The sequence below is a fragment of the Chrysemys picta genome, chromosome 9 (assembly GCF_011386835.1).
Source record: "Chrysemys picta bellii isolate R12L10 chromosome 9, ASM1138683v2, whole genome shotgun sequence".
Taxonomy (NCBI): Eukaryota; Metazoa; Chordata; order Testudines; family Emydidae; genus Chrysemys; species Chrysemys picta.
The window spans coordinates 49457222-49482645 of NC_088799.1; the positions used below are offsets into that span (position 1 = coordinate 49457222).

The window sequence follows — 25424 nt, forward strand, 5'->3', positions numbered from 1 at the left end:
TTGAATCAAGGAAGATTTTGTTACCACCCTTACACATCAAGCTGGGTCTGATGAAGCATTTTGTCAAGGCCACTGACGAAACACAAGCAGCTTTCAAGTACCTCCATGGAAAATTTCCAAGGTTAAGTGAAGCTAAGATAAAGGAAGGTGTCTTTGTTGGTCCTCAGATTAGTGAACTTCTTCGAGATGATGCATTTGACCGTGCACTGCGTGGCAAGGAAAAGACAGCATGGAAAGCCTTCCAGTTAGTGGCAATAAATTTTCTCGGAAACAAGGCAGACAACTACAGGTTGTTGGTGGAAAACCTCCTCAAGGCATACAAAAGCCTTGGTTGCAACATGTCACTAAAGATACATTTTTTGCACTGTCATCTAGATTTTTTTCCACCGAACTGCGGAGCAGTGAGCGGCGAGCGATTTCACCAGGACATTGCAACAATGGAGAAACGCTATCAGGGCAAATAGAGCCCATCAGTGCTTGCAGACTATTGCTGGACAGTGACAAGAGATGCTCCATTTAATGAATACAAGAGGCAAGCCAAGAAGCGCCGAGTAGACACTGAATAGGACTAAACTATGTACATAATAGTTTTTTGCCTTTTGTTTCATAATAAATTTTATTTATATAACCCTTTTGCTGATTTTTAAAGTGTTACATAAACAGGACAGGTGAAATATTATCATGTAAAGCAACCATAAACACATGAAAAGACCTAGGTTTACAATTTGATTAAAACTCTCTCTACACAATATACATAGACATAAAAGTAAAAACTAAAATATCTTAGAAACAGTAGCCAATCAGTTGTTTTAATTGTCATATTTGAATTCAGCACATCAAAATACATAATAAATAGCACATTTTATCTCTGAAGCAGACAACTTCTCAAAAATTGTAAACCAGTGTAATAGCACTGTTGTTAAGGATACATGCTTATCTAGTTTTGTGCTTTGATATGAAGAACTGATTTTTAAAAAATGCATATTGAAGACTAGGCAGCTCCGGGGGGAAAAAAAAAGCACTGTTCCAATCTGTTTAGGATTGGATGGTACTAGGTTAGTGCTTTGTAGTAACTGGTTTCTTTCCTTTTACCACAGTTGCTGTTTAGCAGGCCGTGCTTATCCATTGGGTGATATTCCTGAAGATCTGGTACCCTTGGTTAAAAACCAGGTGAGTATTAATTTGGCGTCTAATGAAGTGGGCATTCACCCACGAAAGCTTATGCTCCAATACTTCTGTTAGTCTTAAAGGTGCCACAGGACCCTCTGATGCTTTTTCCGTGTGGAGGCTCTTACTGCGCATTTATGGCAGTTTATCTTAGTACACTTCCAAAATGTATTAAGCTAATGAATGCAAAGGCACTCCTAGTGCTCGGTAAGATTGTCTGCAGGGGAAGTTAGCTGGTGCACAGTAGCTACTCAGGACTTCTATGGGCTTTTCACCCGTTTAGACAAAGTTTCAGCTACAGACATGAGTACATTAAAGGTCTTGGCAGTACAACCTTCAGCATCCCTTCCTCGGTATCTATGTGGCTAAAATCTTGGCTCATACCCAAGGCCTCTTTTGCCTTAACTGTTGCAGCTACCTCTTCTTGGTTCCCCCAATGCTCATATTTGCCTTTTAAACTCTGCTGTTTAGTGATCCCGCTGCTGCACCTTTCTCCTTCAGTACCTCCAATGGTTTTCCCTTCACCTTTAGCATCCCCTCCAGATGCTGTATCTTCAAGACCTTGCCCAGTCTAGTGTTTCTTTCCCCTTTGTCACCCAGCAATTTGTACACTGCATTACTCCTCTCTCCATAGCACTTGGAGGCAGGCCAGACCTTTGCTGAGCCGGGCAGAGGGACTGTTTTCTGTGTTTCTGGTCAGTTTTACTTCCGTAACTAACTTTGCAATTTGTTGTCTTCAGATTTTATCATTTTGGATCTAGAGTATGTGACCACATTGTATTTTCTGAGGGACTGTGCTTGCTGCTTCCCTTGTCATACCTATTTGTCAGAGCAGAAAACATGGAGCAGGTGTAGGAGCAAGCCGAATTGCTACAAAAATGAGCCAAACTGCTCTGGTGTGTTAAGGAAGGCTAGATCACTGACAGTGTTTCAGGATGCCAGGACCAACCTCCCAATGGATGTGCAAACCAGGTGTGCCCCAGTTGCTGTGGCAGGCAACAAACTACATAAGAACTATCTTGCTGGGTCAGAACCGTGTTCCATCTAGACCAGTGTCCTGTCTTCTGACAGTGGCTGGTGCCAAATGGTTTGAAAAGGAATGAACAGAACTGGACGTTTTTGAGTGATCGATCTTCACTTGTCCAGTCCCAGCTTCTAGCAGTCAGAGGCTTAGGAACACCCAGAACACGGGGTTGTCTCTGACCGTATTGGCTAATAGTCATTGATGGACTATCCTCCGTGAATTTACATAATTCTTTTTTTAATCCAGTTATACTCTTGGCCTTCACAACATCCCCTGGCAATGAGTTCCACAGGCTGACTGTGCATAATGTGAAGAAATACTTCCTTTTGTTTGTTTTAAACCTTCTGCCTATTAATTTCATTGGGTGACTCCTAGTTCTTGTGTTATATGAAGGGCTAAATAACACTTTTTCTCTATACCATTCATGACAGACTCAGGCACTCTTCCCCCACAATCCTCAGGAGTACCGTGTCCTAGCTCAACATCTATATTAGCACAGCAGCAAAGCCTCTGGTAGCATGGTCCAGCACAGCCAGTACCTCAGTCTCCAGGAACAGCAGCAATGAGGGTCAGTGTTCCCTAGCCATGCTCTTTCCAGAGTTCTTCTGATAGCTCTTGATTGGCCTCAATAACTGTGGTTCTTGGAACTTGATACATTGTGGATACTTCTAGTACAAGAGAGCTTTCTATTTCAGGGTCTGATATTTCACCCCAATCTGGGTCTTCATTTAGCAGCCTGGGATCTGAGAAACACCAATCATTACTCTAGGCTACTCAGCCAAGGTTGTGGACATCACCTTGAATCTAGGAAAGAGTCCACCTACTGAATATACAATAAAACCTCAGAGTTGCGAACATCAGAATTATGAACTGACCAGTCAACCACACACCTCATTTGGAACCGGAAGTACACAATCAGGCAACAGCAAAGACCCCTCTCCTCCCCCCTTCCCCCCCGAAAAAAAGGCAAATACAGTACAGTACTGTGTTAAACGTAAACTACTAAAAAAAGGGAAAGCAGCATTTTTCTTATGCTAAGTAAGGTTTCAAAACTGTATTAAGTCAATGTTCCGTTGTAAACTTTTGAAAGAACAACCGTAATGTTTTGTTCAGAGTTATGAACAACCTCCATTCCTGAGGTGTTCAAAACTGAGGTTCTACTGTATAACTCACTGGCTGAAGTTGTACCACTGTTGGATTGACAAGAAAATTTATACAAAAAGCAGGGAAAAATAAGGCATAACCTTTTCTTCAGAGTGGGATTTCTTTGGGTTTAGAAGCTCATCTCCTGAGACATGTTGCTGCAATTCATAGTACATTCTTGCATGAGCCCCAGCTGAGTATCTCATCATCTTCAGACATCTGCTTCACTTGTGAATCTTGTGCCTCTGCAGATTTCCTTCTTGGAGGCCAAACACTGTCATGTAGGCTCAGGTCAAAGCCCTCAGTGAGCCACTTGGTGCAGTGTCCATGCACCAGAAGGGTACTCTGAACTCTGGGCTCCCTTTACTGATCTATTAAATGTACATTTCAGCTGGAAGAGTTCTGTGGCTGACCCTTCCTCGAGCCTGAAAGTTAATACTCCATTCCCAGAAAGAGTTCTGCTGTCTTTCCACCCTAATGTTAAACACCCTAAGGAGTCTGACACAGTCCATGAGAATCCAAGTGAAGCCAAAAGCTGTAGAAACCATAATACCCAATTTTCCTTTATCAACTGGGGAAGGTAGCAAGATGAATCCAGGCTCGTATCTCTGACTAATAAGGTAGAGGAACTGATCCTTCCTCAAGGAGTCACTACACCCTCCACAAGCTGTATCTTGGGCAGAAAGGACTCAGGCAACTTATGAGATTTATAGAGCAGCTATCTGCTCTTCACCCCTCAACCTTTCAGATTTAAGATGGCCACCCAATGTCAGTCAACCTGACATTTGGTAGGATACTGCAGGAAGTAGTATCTTTGTAAACTCTCCATGTCTCAGACCACTAGTTGTAATTAAATGTACATAGTTGTTGTTCCTCCCTCCCTGCTTGGAATGGCTGTTACTGCCTTGAACTCCCCAGTATTTGGGCTGTTGGATGTGAACGGGAGAGTCGATTCTTAGGTACTTCTCCATTTTGGCTCCTTCATGTCCAACAGTCTGACACCTTGGCAGTGTCTGAGTATGTTTTTTTTATTAGACATTTGTTCTGGTTGAAAGATTCTGCTGCAAATGTGAATAGTTTTGTCCACTTAAAGATCTGACTTGCCTCCAACTGCTATGAAGGGATCCAGGACAGAAATTTCCAAATCCGATATTTTCTAACATTAAAATGCAGTTTGCTGAGTTTACTGTGCTCATTGGCCGGGTGTAGAGGCACACGACTGAAAGTGTCTCAGGTTTTTCTGCAGATTTGTTGTGTGAACTAGGCCAGGTCATTTCACTTGTCTGTTACCCAGACTTCATATCTATAAAGTGGGAAGAATACCAGCTTACCTATTGACAGGTGATTGTGAAGGTTAGTGTTTGTACATCTCTCTGAAGACGTAAATTGCTATGTAAGTGGGACTGTTTTTTCCTATAAGGTTCATTGTGTGTTTCAGCTTGTAACTTGTAGCTTTGTGGCTGGCCTAGGACCCACATCAGTGTTCACCATTGATTTTAGGCAGAATTATGTTGTATGTGGTGATACTTTGAACTTCAAAATGTTTCAGAAAAAAATTTCATATATAGGTGCTCTGAGGCACCTGAATAAGTGGCCTGAACTTTGAGGTGCTGAGCACCTTCAGCTACCATAGACTTCAGTGGGGATCTGCACCATGCCACTTATCTAGATGTCTAAATATGGGTTCAAGTGCCTAAAGTTAGATACTCAGGTCTGAAAATGTTGGCTGTAATTATTTTTGCTCCTGGCCTGAATTCATCAGTACGGGAGCATACAGAGAGGATCTCTGCTTATGCAACTGAGCCGCAGTAAAGTAATTGTCAGTTCTGTAAGAGCTTTTAAGAAATCATGTGATATTTTAAACCTAACTGCTTTATGTACAGTGATACTACTTGCTTGTTGAGTTTATGCTGCAAGGTAAACTTTCACAATGGTGTATGGAGCTCAATACCAGAATACTGTGCTGTACATTCATCCTATGCTACTTAAGACACTCAAGTAGAAATGGTTCTATTAACTTGTATTTTTGTGTTTTAGAAGAGTTTAGAACTCGGTCACTGGTTGAATACCTGAAGAAAATGGGAGTAATAGTGGGAAATTTTCAACATTTGTGTAAATATTCGTTGCAGGTGTTTGAATTTCTTATCCGTCTCCACTCAGCTGAAGCATCTGCAGATGAAGAAGTTTACCCGTATGTTCGTACGTTGCTGCACTTTGATACCAGAGAGTTCCTTAACGTTCTTGCACTGGTAAGAGCTATTCAAGTTCAGCAAAGAGTGGTAGGGGTGGGGAGCTAGCTCTTCTGTTCATCTATCATTGTTGCACAATCTCAAGTTGTCTTTCTAAAAGACGTACACTAGCTATACCAGAGGTTATTGGCTTGATGCAGGAACCATTTGGGGTACATCTACACTGGAATAAAAGACCCGCGGCACAGCCGGGGCTGTGCTGGGTCAGCTGACTGGGGCTGTCCTGGGTCAGCTGACTTGGGCTGTGAGGCTAAACATTACTGTGTAGATGTTTGGGCTTGGGCTGGAGTCTGGGTTCTAGGACCCTTCCCACTCCCGGGGTCCCAGAGCTCAGGCTCCAGGCCGAGCCCAAACATTCTACACAGCAGTTTTACAGCCCCGCAGCCTGAGCCCAACAAGTCTGAGTCAGCTGACCCAGGCCAGCTGCGGGTGTTTAATTTCTGAGTAGATGTATCCTTGGTGACATTCTCTGGCCTGTATTGTAAAGGAGGTTGGACTAGATGACGGTAATGGTCCCTTCTGGCTTTAAAATATGACTCTGGTGTGTGCACTGGGCTAACCATTCTCTTATCAAGCCATTGCTAAAATTGCAGGTGGGATAAAAATAACTAACTCTCAGGCTTGTGCCTCAACAGGAGAATGTTTTAATATTAACATTTTCTTTATTCATATTTTCTCTTGCCTTCACTTCTTCCCCTTCCCACTATACTTGTCTTCTCTAATCAGGCTGTCTGTTCTATCACCAAAGTATCAAGTGCCTTAGAGTCACTTAAGCAGGCCAACAAAAGAAAACAAGGGGACATTTGGCTCCTGAAAGATAGTGATAAAATAACATGCTTACAAGGAATGTGAAAGCACCTTTGACACCCTTTTAACAAAACCTTTTGCTCATACTTGCTTTTGTTTATGGGAATAACATTGAAAAGCTTCTTCCCAAGTTGCCAAAGAATATTGCGGAACAAATTCTCTTCTCTAATGCAGACTTTTGAAGACTTTAAGAATGACAAGCAAGCAGTGGAGTATCAACAAAGAATTGTGGACATCCTGCTAAAGGTTAGTGCATATAAAAAAAAATTAACCCTTTTGAGTTTCGTTTACACAGTACTATTTACAAAGTCACTTCAAAAGGCAGTGTACTGTAGAGTTAGGGTTAGAACAGAGGACTGATTATCAGGTCTTATGAGTTCCCTTTCCAGTTCTGTCACTACCTTATTGTGTAACCTTCAGGAGATCACTCGACCCATCTGATGCACAGTTTGCCCATCAATAAAGTGTGTGTAGTTCCTGCTGTGGTACCTGCTTCTCATGAGTGTTGTGAAGTTTTTGTGTTTGCACCTGAGACCCTTGGAGGAGAAGCACTGTTTTATATATCACTGCAAAGATTTGGGGTTTTGGCCAAAAAATGTTGTTTCCTGGGATTTTATTCCTTCTCAAAACCCTGCACCCAGCTAGCTTTCCCCCAACACTCTGTATAATAGGGCCTCTTGCCCAAAGATCTCATTGTTACAGATAAATTAGACTCCTTAAATAGTACCATATGGAATCTAAAATAAAGAAATTGGAGCTATTATGAATAAATATATAATCATGTGTACAATTTACAATATGTAGATTTTATTCTAAAATTTGCAAGCCATACAAATAAAACAAAAATGGTAGTTCAGTGAGAAGTTTTGTTTTAATATTTCGAAGCAGGAGTAAACTCCCATCCAGTCAGAACATAGTTTAGGCTCAGTTCAGCTCACGAGTCTGAGTTACAGGGAACAGCATGAATACAGTATTTATTTTTTTCCCTTTTTAAAAATATCCCTAGCCAGAGTTCTAGGCTTAGGTACTGTTCAGTTTTCTAAATACCTACATAGTTGTAGTAAATGCCTAAAATAGCATACAGCAGGGGCAGCTTTTGGAGAAGTACCATAGTTTGGGAGGAAAGCCCCTTGTAGCATCTGTCAGTAGGGGAAGGAGGTAGCACCCCGGGCTCTGAGCAGGACCTACTCTAGATGTGGTTTTATCAGTGCTGCTTTGTACATTGAATCGCAGCCACCGTCTGTATTTCCAACCTCACTGCAAGAAGGCAGTGTCCAACACTCTTCAGTAACTGCAAAATATGAGTGTCCTTTTAGCCCCCAAACTGGCTCCTTAAAAGAGAAGCAGAGAAAGGACCCTCTCCATTTTCCTACTGAGCCCCAAATTAGCAAATCAGACTCTAGGTGCCCATCTGTCTTTGCTAAGTTCCACAGTTCATCTTAGCAGCTAGCAGCAGTACATCCCCTTCCCCAAGCCCTTGGTCTCTAACTCAGTTTCACAAGCAGAGTTCTTAATTTGGGATTCCTGTTCTATCTTGATGTTTCTTGATACAGACATTGTCCTGAGCCCTGTCTCTTAAACAAGTAGTAAGGGCTGGGCCACCACAAATTTGACCTAAATTTCCCTCAGTTGGGTCTTGAAGACCTAATGTTTCTTCAGTATTGTTGGGATCAAAATAGGAGAGCAGCCCTTTTAAGAATGACTTAGAAATCTACCTCTGACTACAAGATGAGGAGGCACAGAAGTGTCAGCAAGAATACTTCTAGAAATTTCAAGAAAGACTGTATTATTTCAAAGGTGCCTCCAAGGTGAAACACTAAGGTCCTTTTTGTCCTGCATCAGGATTAAATAACCCTTTGCTGGGGTGGATTCAAGGGTTGGCAAAAGATGAGTGGATCCTTCCCAGCCCCTCAGCTGATAAGTTACTGAGGAATTATTAATTGGAGGTCCTTCCCATTGGAGTCCATAGCAAAACACTTCCTGATATTTCCTTTATCCTTCAACTTGCATCTGTTCATGGCACTATTCATTAGTGTTTTATAGATCTGTTAATATTTACATTAGTTTCTTGGGAGAGACCCCTTACCTCCATTCAGGTTCCAGGACTCCAGGCTTCAAATTGCACTTCCTGCCTTCAATCCTTCTCGGTCAGCGATGACCAGCAGCACTGCCTATACTGCCTTGGGGAAGCCCCCATTGAAGCAAGGTGCAGTATCTGATGATCATTCCCCAGCCATACCCAAGAAGGACAGGAACTTAGTATCCACAAATACCTCATGGAGAAGGCCAGACCCAGGCCTGGGAACACCCCCTGTATGCTGGCCTGATTCAACAAGGAGTGTGCCTCCTGCTGTGAAGTCTGACTCTGGTGCAGGATATACCCAATGGTGGAATCTTGTCAGGAAGTTAGGACACACACTCATAAGCATGAGACAACCTACTTCAAAGAAGTCCGATTCAGCTCTGAGCAAGTTAGGCCTTGGATGACTTGGAACATCCTAAATCTCAGAGGCATGACAAGAAAGCCCATAAGCATTGGGCTCCATCAGTACTGTACCATGTTCCGTCGGTACCGTCATCCTTGACACCTCCCAAATCCCAGGATCCATTGGCACCGATGAAGTCAGATTGCTGTCAGCTCCAGGTACTGTTGTCCTGGCTGGCTCCAGGGGCTCGAACAAATAGAACCCTTCTCACACCAAGGAGATCTGAATCCGTTGCTGCCCCACAAGACACTTTAACTTTCCTGGATGCAGAATCCTCTCCTCCATTGGGCCCCTCCATCTCCAGGGAGATAATATCACCTCTGAGGGAATCGACCGCTAGAAGGAGTTTATCACTCCTCTCATACGCAAAATACATCTCCCCTCCAATGGCACTAAAGGTACTGCCATGGGACCTGGGATCAGCCTTCTCATTGGGAGATTCCAAGCCACCCAATGAAACTTTCTTTCCCTACCCTACGCGTCCTCCACCACCCAAAAGACCTGCACTGGTTTGGGATCAGCCTCAGCCTCATCTAACATCTCTCATCTCATCTCTCCTACTGGCTATATTGGGCATGTGGACCAGAAACCCCTCCTACAGAGTTGACCCAATCTTCAAGGAAGTCACCCCTTGCCTCCTCTCTAAGGGAAAGTTCAGATCTGCCTCTGGATCCCTGGGAGGAGGAGGAACATGCTCCGGATTTGGTGGTTCAGCTGAAACCAGTAAGACTGCCATCTTCATCCCCAAATGAAGCGGTGAGTTCTACATCTCCTCCCCCTTAATCCCCCCTCCCCCCCGTGACTTCCGACAGTTCCAAGACCACCTTTGCAGAGTTTCTGGAGAGCTTCAGATTCCTCTTGAAGAGATCCACAACTCCCAGCACAAACTCTTAGATATCTTCCATGCATCCGGACCCAATAGACTAGCTCTCTTCATTAATGAAGCCATGAACCGTATTATAGTTCACATCACAAACAACTTTTGAGTACTGATAGAGTCATGTCTGTCTCTCCTAGGTCATATGACCTCATGCACCTACATCACCCTGTTTGCAAGACTCCACCTTTGTTGCCTTCAAATATGGCTGCAGTCAGTATACACTCCAAACCGCCATTCCATGAATCTCATGGTAACAGTTCTGGCCAGCATAGTGTCTTCCCTGCTGTGGTTGACAAATCCTCATCCGGTATGCGTGTGCATCCACTTTCTCTTTCCCTCTGTGGACCTGACCATTATTAGATGCATCCATATTCAGGTGGATAGCCCACATGAACAGCTGTGCAGCACAATGTACCTCAGCATCACGAGAGTCCAGGATGCACATCAATATCCTGGAGTTGCGAGAAGTCCAGAAGGCATGCAAGTCCTTGCTTCCGTTCATCCACACTCAACATGTCCTTATAATGTCAGACAACATTACGACTGTCTCCTACATCAGTAAGCAGGGAAGTGTGAGATCTGCCTCCCCATGTGCAGAAGCAGTCAGTTCGTGGAACTAGGGTGATTTGATTGCTGCTATACTATCAGCAGTCTAGCTTCTGGGGAAGCAAAAAATGTGCTTGCGGACTCCCTCAGCAGGCATTGCACAGTTGACAATGAGCAGGAGCTCCATGTCTTGATACTGCACAATATTTTCACTCTACGGGAGACCCTAACTAGGGATCTGCTTGCCTCTCAAGCAAATGGCAAATGCACCCCACATTGCTCCACCGAAGCCGTCGGTTGCCACGTCCACGATGGTGCTCTGCTTCTTCTTGGTCAGACCAGCTCAATTATGCCTTCCCCCTGCTACCCCGCCTGCTTCGAGTTCTATGCAAAATCTGGCATAATAGAGCATGAGTCATCTTGTTCATCCCTTACTGGCCCAGACAGTTCTGGTTTCTCAACCTTCTATGCGTGTCACCCTTACCACCAATCATCTTCCCAGTGTTTTCTGAGCTCCTGACCCAGTGAAATGGCCAGATCGGGCACCCGATCTGTGTCCATTCCACCTCAGGGCTTGGTATTTGGATGGGGGTCATCCTTAAAACATTCATGTTCCACAGCTATACGAGACATTGTCTCTGATAGTAGAAAGGACTCGACTAGAAAATATTTTCTAGTAAAATGGAAGCGCTTTTCTTGGACACATCAGAGGCAGTTTCCCAGAAACTATAGCTATTCCTCTCGTCTTGGTCTATACCCTATCTTTGAAGACCTCAGGTTTGCCCAACTGCTTCTTGTGAGTCCACTAGGTGGCAATCAGTGCATACCATCCACCTTACCGGGGCCACTTAGTCTTCGCACATCCATTGACCAATAGTTTCCGGAAAAGCCCTAGTAAGAACATTCCCATCTATTCAGATGCTTACTCCGCAGTGGGACCACTACCTAGTTTTTTCAATATTCACAAGACTCCCGTTTGCTCCATGTCTCTCCTTTACATGAAGGTCACTTTTCTTGTAGCCATCGCCTCAGCTAGAAGGGTTGGCAAACTTGGAGTGATGATGGCAGGTTCTCTGTACACTATATTCCATAAGGATATAAGGTTTCTCTGTATCTACGCACCAATTCACCCCTAAAGTAGTTTCTGAATTTCACTTTAGCCGATTGATTCACTTATACTCTTTCCTAAATCACACGCTTTCGCAGAGGAACAAAGACTCCGGTCCCTTGATGCACGGCGGGCCTTGGCCTTTTACCTTCACAGAACAAAACCAATTAGACTATAGCAGAAAGACTCAGAGGGCATGCCTTCTCCACCCAGAGAATCTCCAAATGGATTTCTGGCTGCATTCTACTCTATCAGCTATTGAACCTTCCTCCTCACAGCATAAGAGCTCCATTCAACCAGAACAGAGGTGACAGCTATGGCATCTCTTCAGGAGGTACGCTTCCTGGACATCAGTAAAGCAACCATGTGGAGTGCCATTCACACGTTTGCAAGACATTTTGCCCTGGTGCAGGGATTTTCTGCTGATGCTGCCTTTGGGATGGCGGTACTCCGCTCAGTCCTACCATCTATCTCCTCGTACTCTCCTACTTATGTACTGCTTGTCAATCACCCATAGTGGAATACAATAGGGACCATCACCCAAAGAAGCAGCGGAGGTAACTTACCTTTAACTGGAAGTTCTTTGAGATGTGTGATCCCTGTCTGTATTCCACTTTCCGCCCTCCTTCCTCTCTTATAGAATAGATTAATAGAATATCAGGGTTGGAAGGGACCTCAGGAGGGCATTTAGTATAACCCCCTGCTCAAAGCAGGACCAATCCTCAGACAGATTTTTGCCCCAGATCCCTAAAAGGGCCCTCTCAAGGACTGAACTCTCACAACGCTAGGTTTAGCAGGCCAGTGCTCAAACCACTGAGCTATCCCTCCCCCCTCTCTGCTTTGGATCTTATCTGATTCACGGTAGAGAAGGAATTGGACAGGCAGTCGGTCTGCTCTGCCCTTTTATTCCCTTGGATGGAGGCATGAGGTGAGCCAGGGCACAGGTGTGGACCAACGGACACTATCTTCAAATTTTCAGGCTCTGGACATATGGGTAATACAGATAAGGACCACACATCTCTAAGAATCTCCAGTTGCAGGTGTGTAACCTCTTTTTTCAGTGGTTCCTCAACTGAGGCACCATTTGATTGAGGTACTCTGGGTACATCTGCTGTTGTAAACATTAGCATCGTTAACATGTTTTGGATGGAAATCTGCCTTGCTAGTGAAAAACAGTAGTGAAGGAGATGAGCCATTTCATATAAATCATGTAAATAATTTGAGAGCTAGAGCCATGTCCGTGTTTGGGGAGGAGAGGAACAGTGGGTGGGAGGGACTGGAACTGGAGCAAAAGAAAATGCAATGGAGCAGGAACAGTGTCACGAAGAGACCCCCTGTGAGGCAAGTGGCTAGGCAGCATGTTAGCTGTTGCTGTGCCAGTCACTCAGGATGGCAGCTGCTTTTGTGCTGTTGGCAGGTATTGTGAGAAGGTAAATAGCTGCTCATCCAGGGAGAGAAGGAAAGGCAAATTAGGAGAGTAGTGGCCAATATCCAAAGGTTCCAGTGTTTCCACAGCTTTTAAATCCTTTGATCTTAAATTAGTTCTTTCACTAATCAAATGGTTCATTGAAATGAAAGGATTAGAACTGTTGACTCTCAAGCCTGAGTCACATCCACTAATCTTCACTAAAAGGCTTTGCCATGTGTCATGAGACAAGCGGAGGTAAAGTTTTGAAGGTCAGTCATAGTGACGGTGCCTCAGGCCTGCCTCCAGGGTCATGTTGGATTTCTCTGCCTCCACAGGACTGTATGGGTTAAGCTCCTTAGGCTTACTGGAGAACAGCAGCTTTAGGAGACTCTCAGAATACTTCATATAACAACAGATCTCCTTTCCTGTAACTTGATTGAATTTGAGAGAAAATATGCAGGGGGAGAATCCCTTCCTCGCACGTGGCGCAGCCTATAGTGCCACCTCGCTTGCCTGGCAGAACAGGAATAGCCAGAGCCCCCTCAACAAGCAACTACAAGACTTGCAAGTTCAACTTATTCTGTTCCATCTCTGTGACTCTGGCACTCTGTCATTCTTCCATTCAAAAAGCAACTTAATCCAGCACTGAGTATATAGAACCCACAGCACACACGGGTGTCTAGGACCTCCCGCAGTGTGAGGGAATTGCCTATTGCCCTAACTCAGACACAAGGACTCAATCAAGAATCAACTGACTTCTTCATGAGTCTTTGGGTGATAAGTCGCAAATTTCTTCACACGCAGGTTTTAACTGTCTGAAGAACTGCCAGATTTCGCTAGAGAATTGAAAATGTTCCCCTAAGTACAGATAAAGGGGATGGTGGTCTTGGTTATCACAGCTACTTTCAAAAGACATACCCTTTTAGCAAGCAGGACCAGCATTCCAAGTACCTCTTTCCCCTCCTCTCCTCTCCTTCCCCTTCCCCCTCCCCCACCCCGCGAGGAGCAGGTTCCTTAGTACTCCCCCACTGTCATTGGCTTCCAAAGGGGGTGAGAACTGTAATAAATCCGATGCCTCATTTATATGGTTCCCTTCAAAAAAATCTTCCTAATGCAATCACACATCAGCAAAAGAAAAAATCAAGAGAGCATATGTGGTGGCCATTCCTTCTCCAGCTCTTTCTCCTCCCCTCCCTCCCCCCTACTCCTGCCACAAGAGTGTGAGCTCTCTAAACATGATCCAGAACCTGCTATTGTGGGGGTTGTAAATGCTGGCTGTTTGAGATTGCTCAGGGGGTTGGGATGCAGACTAGAATCTCTGAAGATGAATGAGTGGATACACAATGAAGCCAAAGGTATGTGATAAATGTTTTTAGCACATGGCTATCACCTCCACATATTTTGTATGTATTCTAGTGACAGCAAAAAAGGCTCATCTATTTGAGAATGAAGACAATGAGAAAAGTACTCTCTTGATATTTAAAAAATAACCTTTTTGAACCACGCCAGTGCCTCAGCAAAATTGTGAATTTCTGCCCAAGCTTCTTTGAAAGGATATGGGGGGAGGGCTGGGAGTAAAAACTTTCTTTAAATCCTCCCTTCCAGCTAACTACAGAGGGCTGCTTCTGTGCTTTAGTGGGCACAGGCCAATGTTTGCACTGCCTTGCAAGCTGTCACTACTGTGCTTCATTGATGAGTTCAGAACAATGTTGCTGCCAGCTGTGGACAGGCAGACAATAGCAAATGTGTTTTTCGTTGTTTGGATTTTGATTGACCTCTTTCTTGTGAACGTATCTGCTGCCAGTGCATAAGTGATAACATTTTTAGAGACCATGATCACATCCTGTCTGTAGGTGGCAGAATTGGAGTGGAAAATCTGATGGGGAGGTGATACTGATAAGTATTTATTAATACTAGGACCATAAACCTTAATTCGGGTTCAGCAAACAAAAGTTTATTTATGCTTTATATAATGAGTCCTCAGCTTGAGAAACAACTAGCACAGATTCCTTGTGAATTTGTGAAAGAGGAAAGCTCCTTTTAGTGATCTAGTTTATTTGACTAGAGAAATATTTTAGTTATTAGGTAACATTTTATTTCATACAGTAACCTCCACAAATCCTTTTATAGAAAATGAAACATAAGGAAAAGTGAGATGATATTGATTTATCCTTGAAATATAACTTGGTGCTGTTCCATGATTAACATCGTTACTGGCCCCTATCTACCTTATACTGGTTAAGATGACCTTTATGGACTCATCCTTTATCCTGGGTTCTTCACTCATTTTAGCATTAAGATAGGCTCTCCTGCTTCATCCAATGTTTTCTCCCAGGCACCAAAGCTTGAGCACAGTTGAGTCCGGACACCCAAGCATAGGCATAGTCACCCCCCCACCGCCCCATTATTCATCTTTGCCTTCCTACCCAAGCAGGGGCAAGAATCCCTATTCAGGAGCATCAGGGTGGCTTGCTGTTATCTTTCGGGGCCAGAGAGAGATGTGAGTAGGCATAGGCTCCTTTTTGTCATTCAGAGCTCCCCCAAACAATCAAACATGCCCAGGCAACGCTTCCTTTAATATAGGGCAGTGGTGTTCAGCCTGAAAGCCAAATACATTTAATCAAGGTCAGGGGGCCGCAACCATTACTTTGACACATGTTCTCTTCCTTGTTCTGCTCCATTAGTGTTGTTCAGGTGACACACAGGGAACAAGTCCCCTTATCCCCAGTAAGCACGGAGCTGGCATAGCGCCCATGCTTCCCTCCTGTGCAGAGGTATGATGGGGCAGAGGGTGCTGTGTGCTGCCCTCTGGCTGTCCTTGGCTGGCATATGGTCCCTTGAGGACCATTGCCAACTGGCATATGTTAGCCCTAAGGCTTGTTGTTGTTTCTCAGCTTCTCCTCTTCCCCTTTTGCTGGGCTGCCCTTGGTGGCTGCGTAGGGTGGGGAGCCATCCTATGCTAAGTGCTCTCTTTGGGGCTCCCAAATTTCAGCACAGAAGCTGGCAATGGAGCAATCAGTGTTGCTTCCCCCTCCTCTGATTCAGCAAACAGACAGTATGGGAGCTGTTGAGCAGCTGCAACAAGGAAGGCAAAACAGATGTGCAGAATTTTCCTGGCTCACCGGAGCTGCTCGGGGGCTGCTAGAAAGAAGTGGGAGGCAGTTAGGGAGGTAACGCCTCCTTCCTCCTGTATTGGTGAGGCTGATTCAAACACCTCAGTTTAACAATCATATAGCACAGCTCAGGAAACTCTGTGATACTAAACACCCCTATGTTCACACCCTACACACTATTGCACAAAGATTGTCTTGAGCGAAGCCTGTATTTTGCTAGATTAAGTTCTAAACTTTTAGATGCAGGTTTCATTTTTACTTCCTTGTAACCCTGTCTAATTTTCTCCCTTTTACTTACCAGTAGGACAATAGGTTAAGTGATGCTAACAAATTTGTTTTATTTTACTATAAACTAACTCAGTGCTGTGCTTAAAGAGAAGAGTTTGTTTACCCCCGTTAAATTAATAAGCTGTGATGTGGGTTTTGTCTGTTTACAGGAGCAAAGAACCTGTCCAGGAGAGGGCTGGGCACTTGAGGGCACACAATTTGGGGGAAATTCAGGACTGGAGTGTGTTGGGGTCATCTCGCTGGTTGTAACCAAGGCTGGTGGAAGTCAGTGTGTGAGATATGTTATTGGCAGGCTGCTGGGATCACAGCTGCTGGACCAGGGTTGCAGCCATGCATGCAGACATATTCAGGGTGTGACCTGCATGCTGGTAAGCTGGTTGTGAGCAGCCCAGGTTGGGAGCTACAACCGCAAAGCATTGTGAGGCACCCAGGATTACCGGGCAGATAGCGAGACAACCCCTCACTGGTCTGGATTGCACCCCAGAATAGGTCTCTCAATTCATAATCAAATGATTTTTTTTTTCTCCTTAAGTTTCCTTAAACAGAAGGACTGTAGTTTAAAGGCTCTAGGTACTCAAGTTGGATATCTTTGGCCTGGGGGCTCCTTAGATACTGAGCATGGCTAAAAACATGCTCCTCTTAATGCAGCTGCTTCACAGGCATTCTCGCTTGGGAACAGCACCCCATTGTACACATACACAGGCAATGAGACCCTCCTGTTCATTCAGTAACTCATTTTCCAGAACATAGCCACGGATTCTCCTGTAGGAGTCCCCGCCCCAGACAGTGAAGTCTAGGCACAAATATCCCCTTTTTATTCCAGGGCTCCAGGCAGCCACGCTTGTTCAGACTCCCCTTCATTCAGAGTCCTTAAAGTACCAGAGCATGTGTGCAAATTCACAACCTCTGAAGCACGAGCACAACCCCGTCTCCCTTCAGTCAGGTGCCTCTACCATAGTAGTGAGTGTAGGCTGTCATCCATTTCATCTCTTCAGGTAACCATGTCTGAGTATGCCTTCCCTGTTAATTCAAGAATCCCCTTACCCAGCCATAGATAGATACCCAAGCAACTACATGTAAGTGCAGCCCCACCTGGCTTCCCCCGTACTCCCTCTGTTCCAGGCCCTTGTGCCTTTTTTCTAGCTTTCTCTTATGCTGCTATCACTTGCTTTCTAACTGGGTCATCGGGACATCTGACCTAATCTGAAATGGGAGCCAAAGCTACTTTTTAAAACCATGCAGGAAAGAATACCAAACAGTTTCATTCACTAACAGTCATCCTATCTCCAAGACAGAAGTACATTATGTTGAATGGGCATGTAAGGAAGTAGCAGGCTTGATCACTAAGCAGAGTTGTGTTGCCACAACTTTGAAAGCCTGTAAGATGCTGTGCTGCTCTCCACACACCTCACAGTTCACTCTGGTGCAGCTAGTGTTGCTTCTAGTGTGTCATGCTGTCGCGTCTTGTTTTGTGTGTTTCAAAGATGATTGCATAATGGATAAATCCTGTTTGTTTTTTCTCTGCTCACAAGGTTATGGTGGAAAATTCTGATTTCACCCCATCACAAATTGGCTGTCTTTTTACCTTTCTTGCCCGGCAGCTGGCTAAGCCCAACAATACACTGTTTGTAAACAGGACGCTTTTTGACCAGGTAAATGTTCCATTGTCACTGAGGGCACCTCAGCTAAATATGGAGGTTTCTGACATGCAGGTTCCACAAATAAATTGCAAATTGCACTGTAGGTTCAGGCTGTACTGAAGATCTGTTACCTGCCACATAGTGGATGGGATACTGGCTGGGGGCTCAGTGGTTGTGATTTCAGAAACAATATGGAGAAGGCAGCACAAAAGTGCTAAAGTTTTAAATACTTGTTCTTATCTCAGCCTGCTGTGATTTATGTAATTGTGTGAGATATGGGGGAAACCTCTGTTTCTGTCCCCTCCACATGTCTCCTGAGGTGAAGACCGTGTGCAGTAACAATGTTATAGTGTCTGTTTATCTTTTATTTTTCCTCAGACCCTGGAGTCTTTCCTTCCCATGGAAAGACAGACTTCCATCTGTTTCCTGTAGATTTTGTGTGTTTGGGGAAAGTGCAGGTGTTGGGAAGGAGAGAATCAAAATGTTTAATCTTTTGGCACTGGCTGCAACCCTCTCTGAGAACAGTAAAGGCATGCCACTAACTGTGGGATGCCAGAATAAAGGGCCCAACAGATTACCTGATTTAAGAATGTATCAACTAAGTATAATGTATATGGGTTTGTATAAGGAATAGTTTAATGTACAGCATGTTTCTGTACAGTCTGAAACCAGGATAAGCTGTACCTTACTTTGGGTTTGCACCAATGGAGCTGCATTGGTGTTGCTATACCAATTCACACAAACCCTAGAGCAGGCAAGTCTATAGCCTAATTTGGTGGGGCAACACCAATGCATAATAGTGTATTTCATGAAAGACCTCAGAGCCTTAGAGTAAGACTGCAGAAACATCTGAAAGTGGATGGGTCACTACAAAAAGTAATTTTCCCTCTGCTGATACACCTTCTTGTCAACTGTTGGAAATGGCCGACTTCCACCTTGATTGCATTGACCTTGTTAGCACTACAAAAGTAATTTTCCCTCTCTTGATGTTCACCCCTTCTTGTCAACTGTTGAGAATAGGCCACTTCCACCTTAATTGAATTGGCCTTGTTAGTACTGACCCCCCCACTTGGTTAGGCAACTCCCAGCTTTTCCTGTGTGTGTGTGTGTGTGTGTGTGTGTGTGTATGTGTGTGTATATATATATATATATATATATATATATATATATATATATATATGTGTGTATGTATATATATATATGTATGTATGTATACTGCTTACTGTATTTTTTACTCCATGCATCTGATGAAGTGGGTTTTAGCCCACGAAAACTTATGCCCAAATAAATTTGTTAGTCTCTAAGGTGCCACAAAGACTCCTAGTTGTTTTTTTAATATATAATGAAAATAGTCATCTTTCTCCTTGACCAGGTCCTTGAATTTCTGTGCAGCCCTGATGACGATTCCCGACACTCAGAGAGACAGCAGGTAGCAATCTTTAGAGGTGTATTTCATTATGTGTAAGAGACAAACTGATCAAAAAAGAAGTGCTAGGAATTACCAATCTCTAGAGGAGGATTAACCTGGTCAGAAGACAGAGTGACCACAGGCTGTATTGGAGCTAATGTACCAAAATGGAAACTTTCACTGGGGGGGTGGGAAGGGAGGACAGTAGCAGGGCAAAGCCAGGAGCAGTGGCAGAACAGGACCTGGAGATGGGTACTATAGATCCCATCTCCTGGGATCTGAAACAGCCCCCTAAAGAGAGAGAGAGAAATCTTTCCCCCGTCCCCAAATGAACCAGGGCCATCAGGACTCTTGTAATCTAGACTCCTGCAGAAAGTGTGACACACATGGAGTTAACATGGCATTTGTCTAGGTTTAACTGGGACAGTGCATTCCCTCCACACTACTACCACTGTGATATCTGAGCTCAAGTGTTTTACTTCAATTCCTATTTATGCCTCAGTCTCACTAGGCTTTACATATACCTAAATGTTGTCTTTTTCCTGACATGTATAGCCTGCCTATCTCTGTAGAAGAATAACGGATGCTATGGGAGAGATGGAGTTGGAGTAGAAAATGAAAATGTTCCCATTTAAAACCAGGACAAAATATGCAAATATTTAAAAGCCAGTTGAAGTTAAATCAGTGCAGCTGTCTCACTTAGACATGGCCTAAGTTCAGTTGGTTTTGTTTAATAATTAGTTTTAATTTGTAGCCTCTGAATTATTTTCTTTTATCATCCTTGCAGCAAGTTCTCCCTCTCCCCTGGTGGGTCATGTCTTATCGCCTTCTCTGGCGTTAAGTTAATTAATTGGGAAAATCTAGGCTACTTGGTTTTCTCTGTCATTGAATTTCCTACGCAACTCCTGTTCCCTGTTGCTAGGGTATCACTGGCAGAGAGGGTCACTCATTTTCCTGCACTTGTTTTGTGTTTGATAGCAATAGCACCATCAGGAAAATCCTAGGGAAATGTGACCTTCAAATTGATGGAGAACCAAAATTAAATACACCTGTAAACTAAAATCCAATAGTAATATTCAGTTTCTTAGGTTGTGAGCTCTTTCAGACAGGTACAGTCTTTGTTTGATCCAAGGCCGTAGATACTACCACAAAACAAATAATAATTATTCAATATCTCTTCAGGTCCTTTTAGAACTACTGCAAGCTGGAGGGATAGTACAGTTTGAAGAGAATCGTCTCATCCCTATGGCAGAAAAAGCTGAATTGTAAGCTTTTTTGTTGTTGTTTTTACAGTGTATAATACCTGGTTTTTAAAAGTCCTCCTGTAGCCCTCTCAGCCATTCTAATCATCACTGAAGTTATGTAGTCATTCCAAGTATCTCACTGCTGTTCTGCAGCTGTTCTTGGATTACTTTCCTCCAAACATATTCGCTTTTATTTCCTTATTGTCAGTTCGTATCTAAACTCTCGCAATCCATTTGTATTTAACGTTCTTAGTAGTACTGTCTGCAGAGCTGTGTGAACCTTCCAGAATGGAACCCAAAATCATGTGAAACTTGACTAGCTTTGAATTTAATTCTATCATGGAAAGTAAAATAGTCAAGTTTCACCTGGTCTCTGTAGGACATATTGTAATGACTATCATGTAATGATGGGTGACTATGGAGGGGGGGCGGGTCCACATCCTAAAGGCATTTAGAAGTATCTGGAGATTCAGATCAGTCCTTGGGTTGCCAACCCTAAAATCCAACAGCAGACATAAACCCATCTTTCAGAGGTGCTGAGAATTTCCGCCATCTCCTTTGGCAACTTTACGCCTCCTGAAAGTATTCTCAGTCTTGCTTGGGTTCAGCCAACAAATAGCCATCCAAGCCGCAACTTCAGACATGGTGAGTTCTTTTCTCCCATACTAGGAAGGACAGAAGCACTGGAATATAAAGTTGGGTGGCATGAGTCTAATGAAGACAAGCAAGTGCTCAGTTATGCCTTTCAGTAGCACCCAGAACAGGTCACTCAAGCAATGTTGTCAGTCCCTGATAAGGCCTGCAAAATGCATCAGCGACACCATGTGGTTAGTAGCATTGTGAAACAGTTCATAGCTCTGGGAATTAACATGGATTCCTGATCATCTTCCCTTGCCTGGAAGAGATCAGTCAGGAAGCTGTACCAGTGCAGTTCCTCTATCATAGCCCGCTGTGAAGGCATATTGGTTGGAGTCTATCAGCAGGTTTGAAGCCTGGCACACAGACCATGCTTGTTTCAGTTTGGACACTGTTTTTATGTAATTTCTTCCTGGCTTTGGAAACAAAACTCATTGTTAGATATGAAAGCTGGCCAACAGTAGCAGCACTTCATATGCCACACTCCACCATGCATTCCTCAGGCAACATGTTTAGCCTAGAGTTGGCCGTATTTTGGAAATAAAAACCAGCACGCTCCTTTGCTACCCATAACGGGGTTGCCCATTTATCCTACACTAAGACTTTCATGTTGTAGGGAGGCAGGCAGGACGAAGGTTGGACCATAGTCTTGTGACGGGAAGGACCAACTGAAGCATGGCAGTGCCTCATTCGGTGGAGCTTATCACGAGCCAAATGGGGAGGGAATGAATGAGAGTTGGAGAAGACTGACAGGCTCCACTCATTCTTGGGATCTATGTTGTTATTTATAGAGCTGGTTCCCCAAAATTACATTTTTCAGCTCTGTAAACAGGTGTGTCATTGTTTGGGAGTGCTTTTGGTGAAAAATAGTTTTTAAGCTGAAGCTACACAAATTCAGACTAGAAATATGATGCAAATTCTTAGAACCCTGTGACATTTTGTTGTTTTTTATAGTTTTTTCATTTTATTTTTTCAGGAATTTTGTGTTCAATTTTATCCATTTTGTCCACATGGGGGTGCTGGGTCCTGTCCCCAGGCGGGAGTTTGCTGAGTGAGCCTGCCTAGTACTCATCCTGCAGAGGTAGACCTGGCTTCCCGCATCGGACATTGCGACCTGATGCACAGGGTTGCAGTGCCGCTCAGGTTTGGAATGGCTGCCCCTCTGTCATGATGATGGAGGGGCAGCCAGTCCAAACATGAGTAATATTGTGACCCTGTGCAGCAGGTTGCAGCGCCTGGAGTGGGAAGCTGAGGCCCAGCCCATGGGGCAGGAGCTACTGCTGTGCTGAGAGTTTTTCATTGTATTTTGTTTTATGTTGTGTTTTTGTTTTGTGGTCTGATTTGTGAAAAACCTGGGGCTCTCAACAGTGTTAGTACTTAACCATTGGAACAACTTACCCAGGAATGATGAGGTGGATTCTCCATTACTTACAGTTTTTAATCAAGATTGGACTTCTCTTCCTAAAAGATCTGCACTAGCTCAGCTAGAAGGTGCAGGAATTATTGGGTGAGAGTCTCTGACTCTCATGGAGGTCAGATTAAATGTTCATAATACGTAGTCTCTTCTGGACTTAAAATCTATCTGTGAAAAATGGCAGAAGACAGTCCTGAAAGAATTCTTTATTCTCTGACCAATAAGAAACTTTTTGAGGGGGAAAAACTCAGATTGCTATAATTAGTTTACTTGAGGGGTGTCAAACCAGTCTGAAGTAGCAGAGCAGAAACAGAATACAGCTGATCATCCCTGTAATATAGCTGTTTTCCCTGCATCCTTAGTTCTTTCTGTCTTGGTTTCTAACCAACAGCCCAAGATAACTATTCAGTTCCATCACAAATGATTGGAGACACTGCTCTACAGCCAAAATGCTTCTGAAATAAATGTAGTTAAACTTTACTAATTCTGGGTCACGAAAATGATGCTTAAAATTGTTGATTGGCTCTAGTTTTCAAGATATGCTATTGGATCAGTATATACGACCCTTGACTTGGGAATGGCGGAGGATAAGTGAGTTATAAAGGGAAGGGATCTCAATTTAAACCAGAAATTACTAAAATACATCTTTGACTGGATCTATGAATAAATCTATGACTAGGTTTGGACTGTACTTGCTTTTTAGGCAAAACAATGAATGATGCAATCTGAAGCTGGTATTGCGTCATACATGATATGAATTGCATCATGTTATTCCTAGAAGTCATGGATGATGCAATGATAATGAAGCTTACATCACTTTGCTGAACAAATTGGCCTATATCAGCTCTAGAAATCATAGTGTCGTGCTCTTATTTGTCAGTGTTTGATTTTGCAAAGGGACACATTTCTGTTTAGCCAAAGTGAGCAGAGATGTCTCGTACTTGTGTGAACAGTGCAGATAACTTCTGCTATGTTTGTGGTGAAGTGACTTTGGCATCACAAAAGTGCAGTATAAGCACTATGATTAGATAAGAAAGCCTATCACCTTTATTTTGGCTGCAAAATTGGAGATCAGGACAAGAGGTGGGCCCCACACATATGCTGCAACACTTGTGCAACAAATCTTCGCCAGTGGTTGAACAGGAAAAGGAAAACTATGCCTTTTGCAGTGCCAATGATTTGGAGAGAGCCAACAGATCATACCAGCAATTGTTACTTCTGCATGGTGCCTCCAGTTAGGAAAGGTGTGTCAAAGAAGAAAAAGTGGACTGTGCATTATCCAAACATTCCATCAGCTATACGCCCAGTACCCCACGGAGGAGGACTGCCGGTTCCTGATGCACCAGAATCATTCTCACTTGAGTCAGACGAGGAAGAGGATGAAACTTCTGGTCCTGAACCATCAATGTCACTGGACCCATCCTCCCATCCTCCTCCTCTGAACAACACCTCATAACACAAGGTGAACTGAATGACCTTGTCAGGGATTTGGAACTACCCAAGAGTAAGGCAGAGCTGTTGGGCTCCAGACTAGAGCAGTGGAATCTCCTGGCAGGTGATGTTAGGATTTCCATGTTCCGTGACCGTCAAAAGGATCTTGTCCCATTCTTCTTTATGGAAGGTGATCTTGTAGCCTGCAACAACATCGATGGTGTGATGGCAGCCCTCAAGATGGTTCACGATCCAGATGAGTGGAGACTGTTCATTGATTCATCGAAGACGAGTTTTAAAGCTGTTTTACTGCATAATGGCAATGTTTTGCCATCAATTCCAGTTGGTCATGCAGTCCATATGAAGGAAACCTATGACAACATGAAACAACTTTTGAGGTGCATAAACTATGACCAACATCAGTGGCAGCTTTGTGGCGATTTGAAGGTTGTTGCTCTCTTGCTTGGTCTGCAGACTGGATACACAAAGTACTGCTGTTTTCTCTGCGAATAGGATAGTCGTGCAAGAGATTCCCACTACATCAAGAAAGATTGGCCACTCCGACAGTCATTGGAGCCTGGGAGGAAAAGTGTTCAGCATCCGCCACTTGTTGAATCAAGGAAGATTTTGTTACCACCCTTACACATCAAGCTGGGTCTGATGAAGAACTTTGTCAAGGCCATTGACAAAACACAAGCAGCTTTCAAGTACCTCCGTGGAAAATTTCCAAGGTTAAGTGAAGCTAAGATAAAGGAAGGTGTCTTTGTTGGTCCTCAGATTAGTGAACTTCTTCGAGATGATGCATTTGACCATGCACTGCGTGGCAAGGAAAAGATGGCATGGAAAGCCTTCCAGTTAGTGGCAATAAATTTTCTCAGAAACAACAAGGCAACTACAGGTTGTTGGTGGAAAACCTCCTCAAGGCATACAAAGCCTTGGTTGCAACATGTCACTAAAGATACATTTTTTTTGCACTCTCATCTAGAATTTTTTCCACCGAACTGCGGAGCAGTGAGCGACGAGCACAGCGAGCGATTTCACCAGGACATAGCAACAATGGAGAAACGCTATCAGGGCAAATGGAGCCCATCAATGCTTGCAGACTATTGCTGGACAGTGACAAGAGATGCTCCATTTAATGAATACAAGAGGCAAGTCAAGAAGCGCCGAGTAGACACTGAATAGGACTAAACTATGTACATAATAGTTTTTTGCCTTTTATTTCTTAATACATTTTATTTATATAACCCTTTTGCTGATTTTTAAAGTGTTACATAAACAGGACAGGTGAAATATCATGTAAAGCAACCATAAACACATGAAAAGACCTAGGTTTACAATTTATGATTAAAACTCTACTATCTACACAATATACATAGACATAAAATGTAAAAACTAAAATATCTTAGAAACAGTAGCCAATCAGTTGTTT

At 43.6% G+C, this 25424-nt stretch overlaps 1 protein-coding gene across 4 annotated transcripts in view; it reads left to right on the top strand.

Annotated features, from left to right (window-relative positions):
* Positions 1-25424, top strand: part of VPS8 (VPS8 subunit of CORVET complex) — a 252389-nt gene that overhangs the window by 120221 nt on the left and 106744 nt on the right. For all 4 annotated transcript variants that reach the window (XM_065556171.1, XM_042853465.2, XM_005308658.4 and 1 more), the window contains exons 25-30: positions 1098-1170; positions 5464-5583; positions 6565-6636; positions 17752-17871; positions 19232-19288; positions 20450-20532. In XM_065556171.1, the coding sequence (XP_065412243.1) occupies positions 1098-1170; positions 5464-5583; positions 6565-6636; positions 17752-17871; positions 19232-19288; positions 20450-20532 (525 nt within the window). The remainder of the gene's footprint in view (positions 1-1097; positions 1171-5463; positions 5584-6564; positions 6637-17751; positions 17872-19231; positions 19289-20449; positions 20533-25424) is intronic.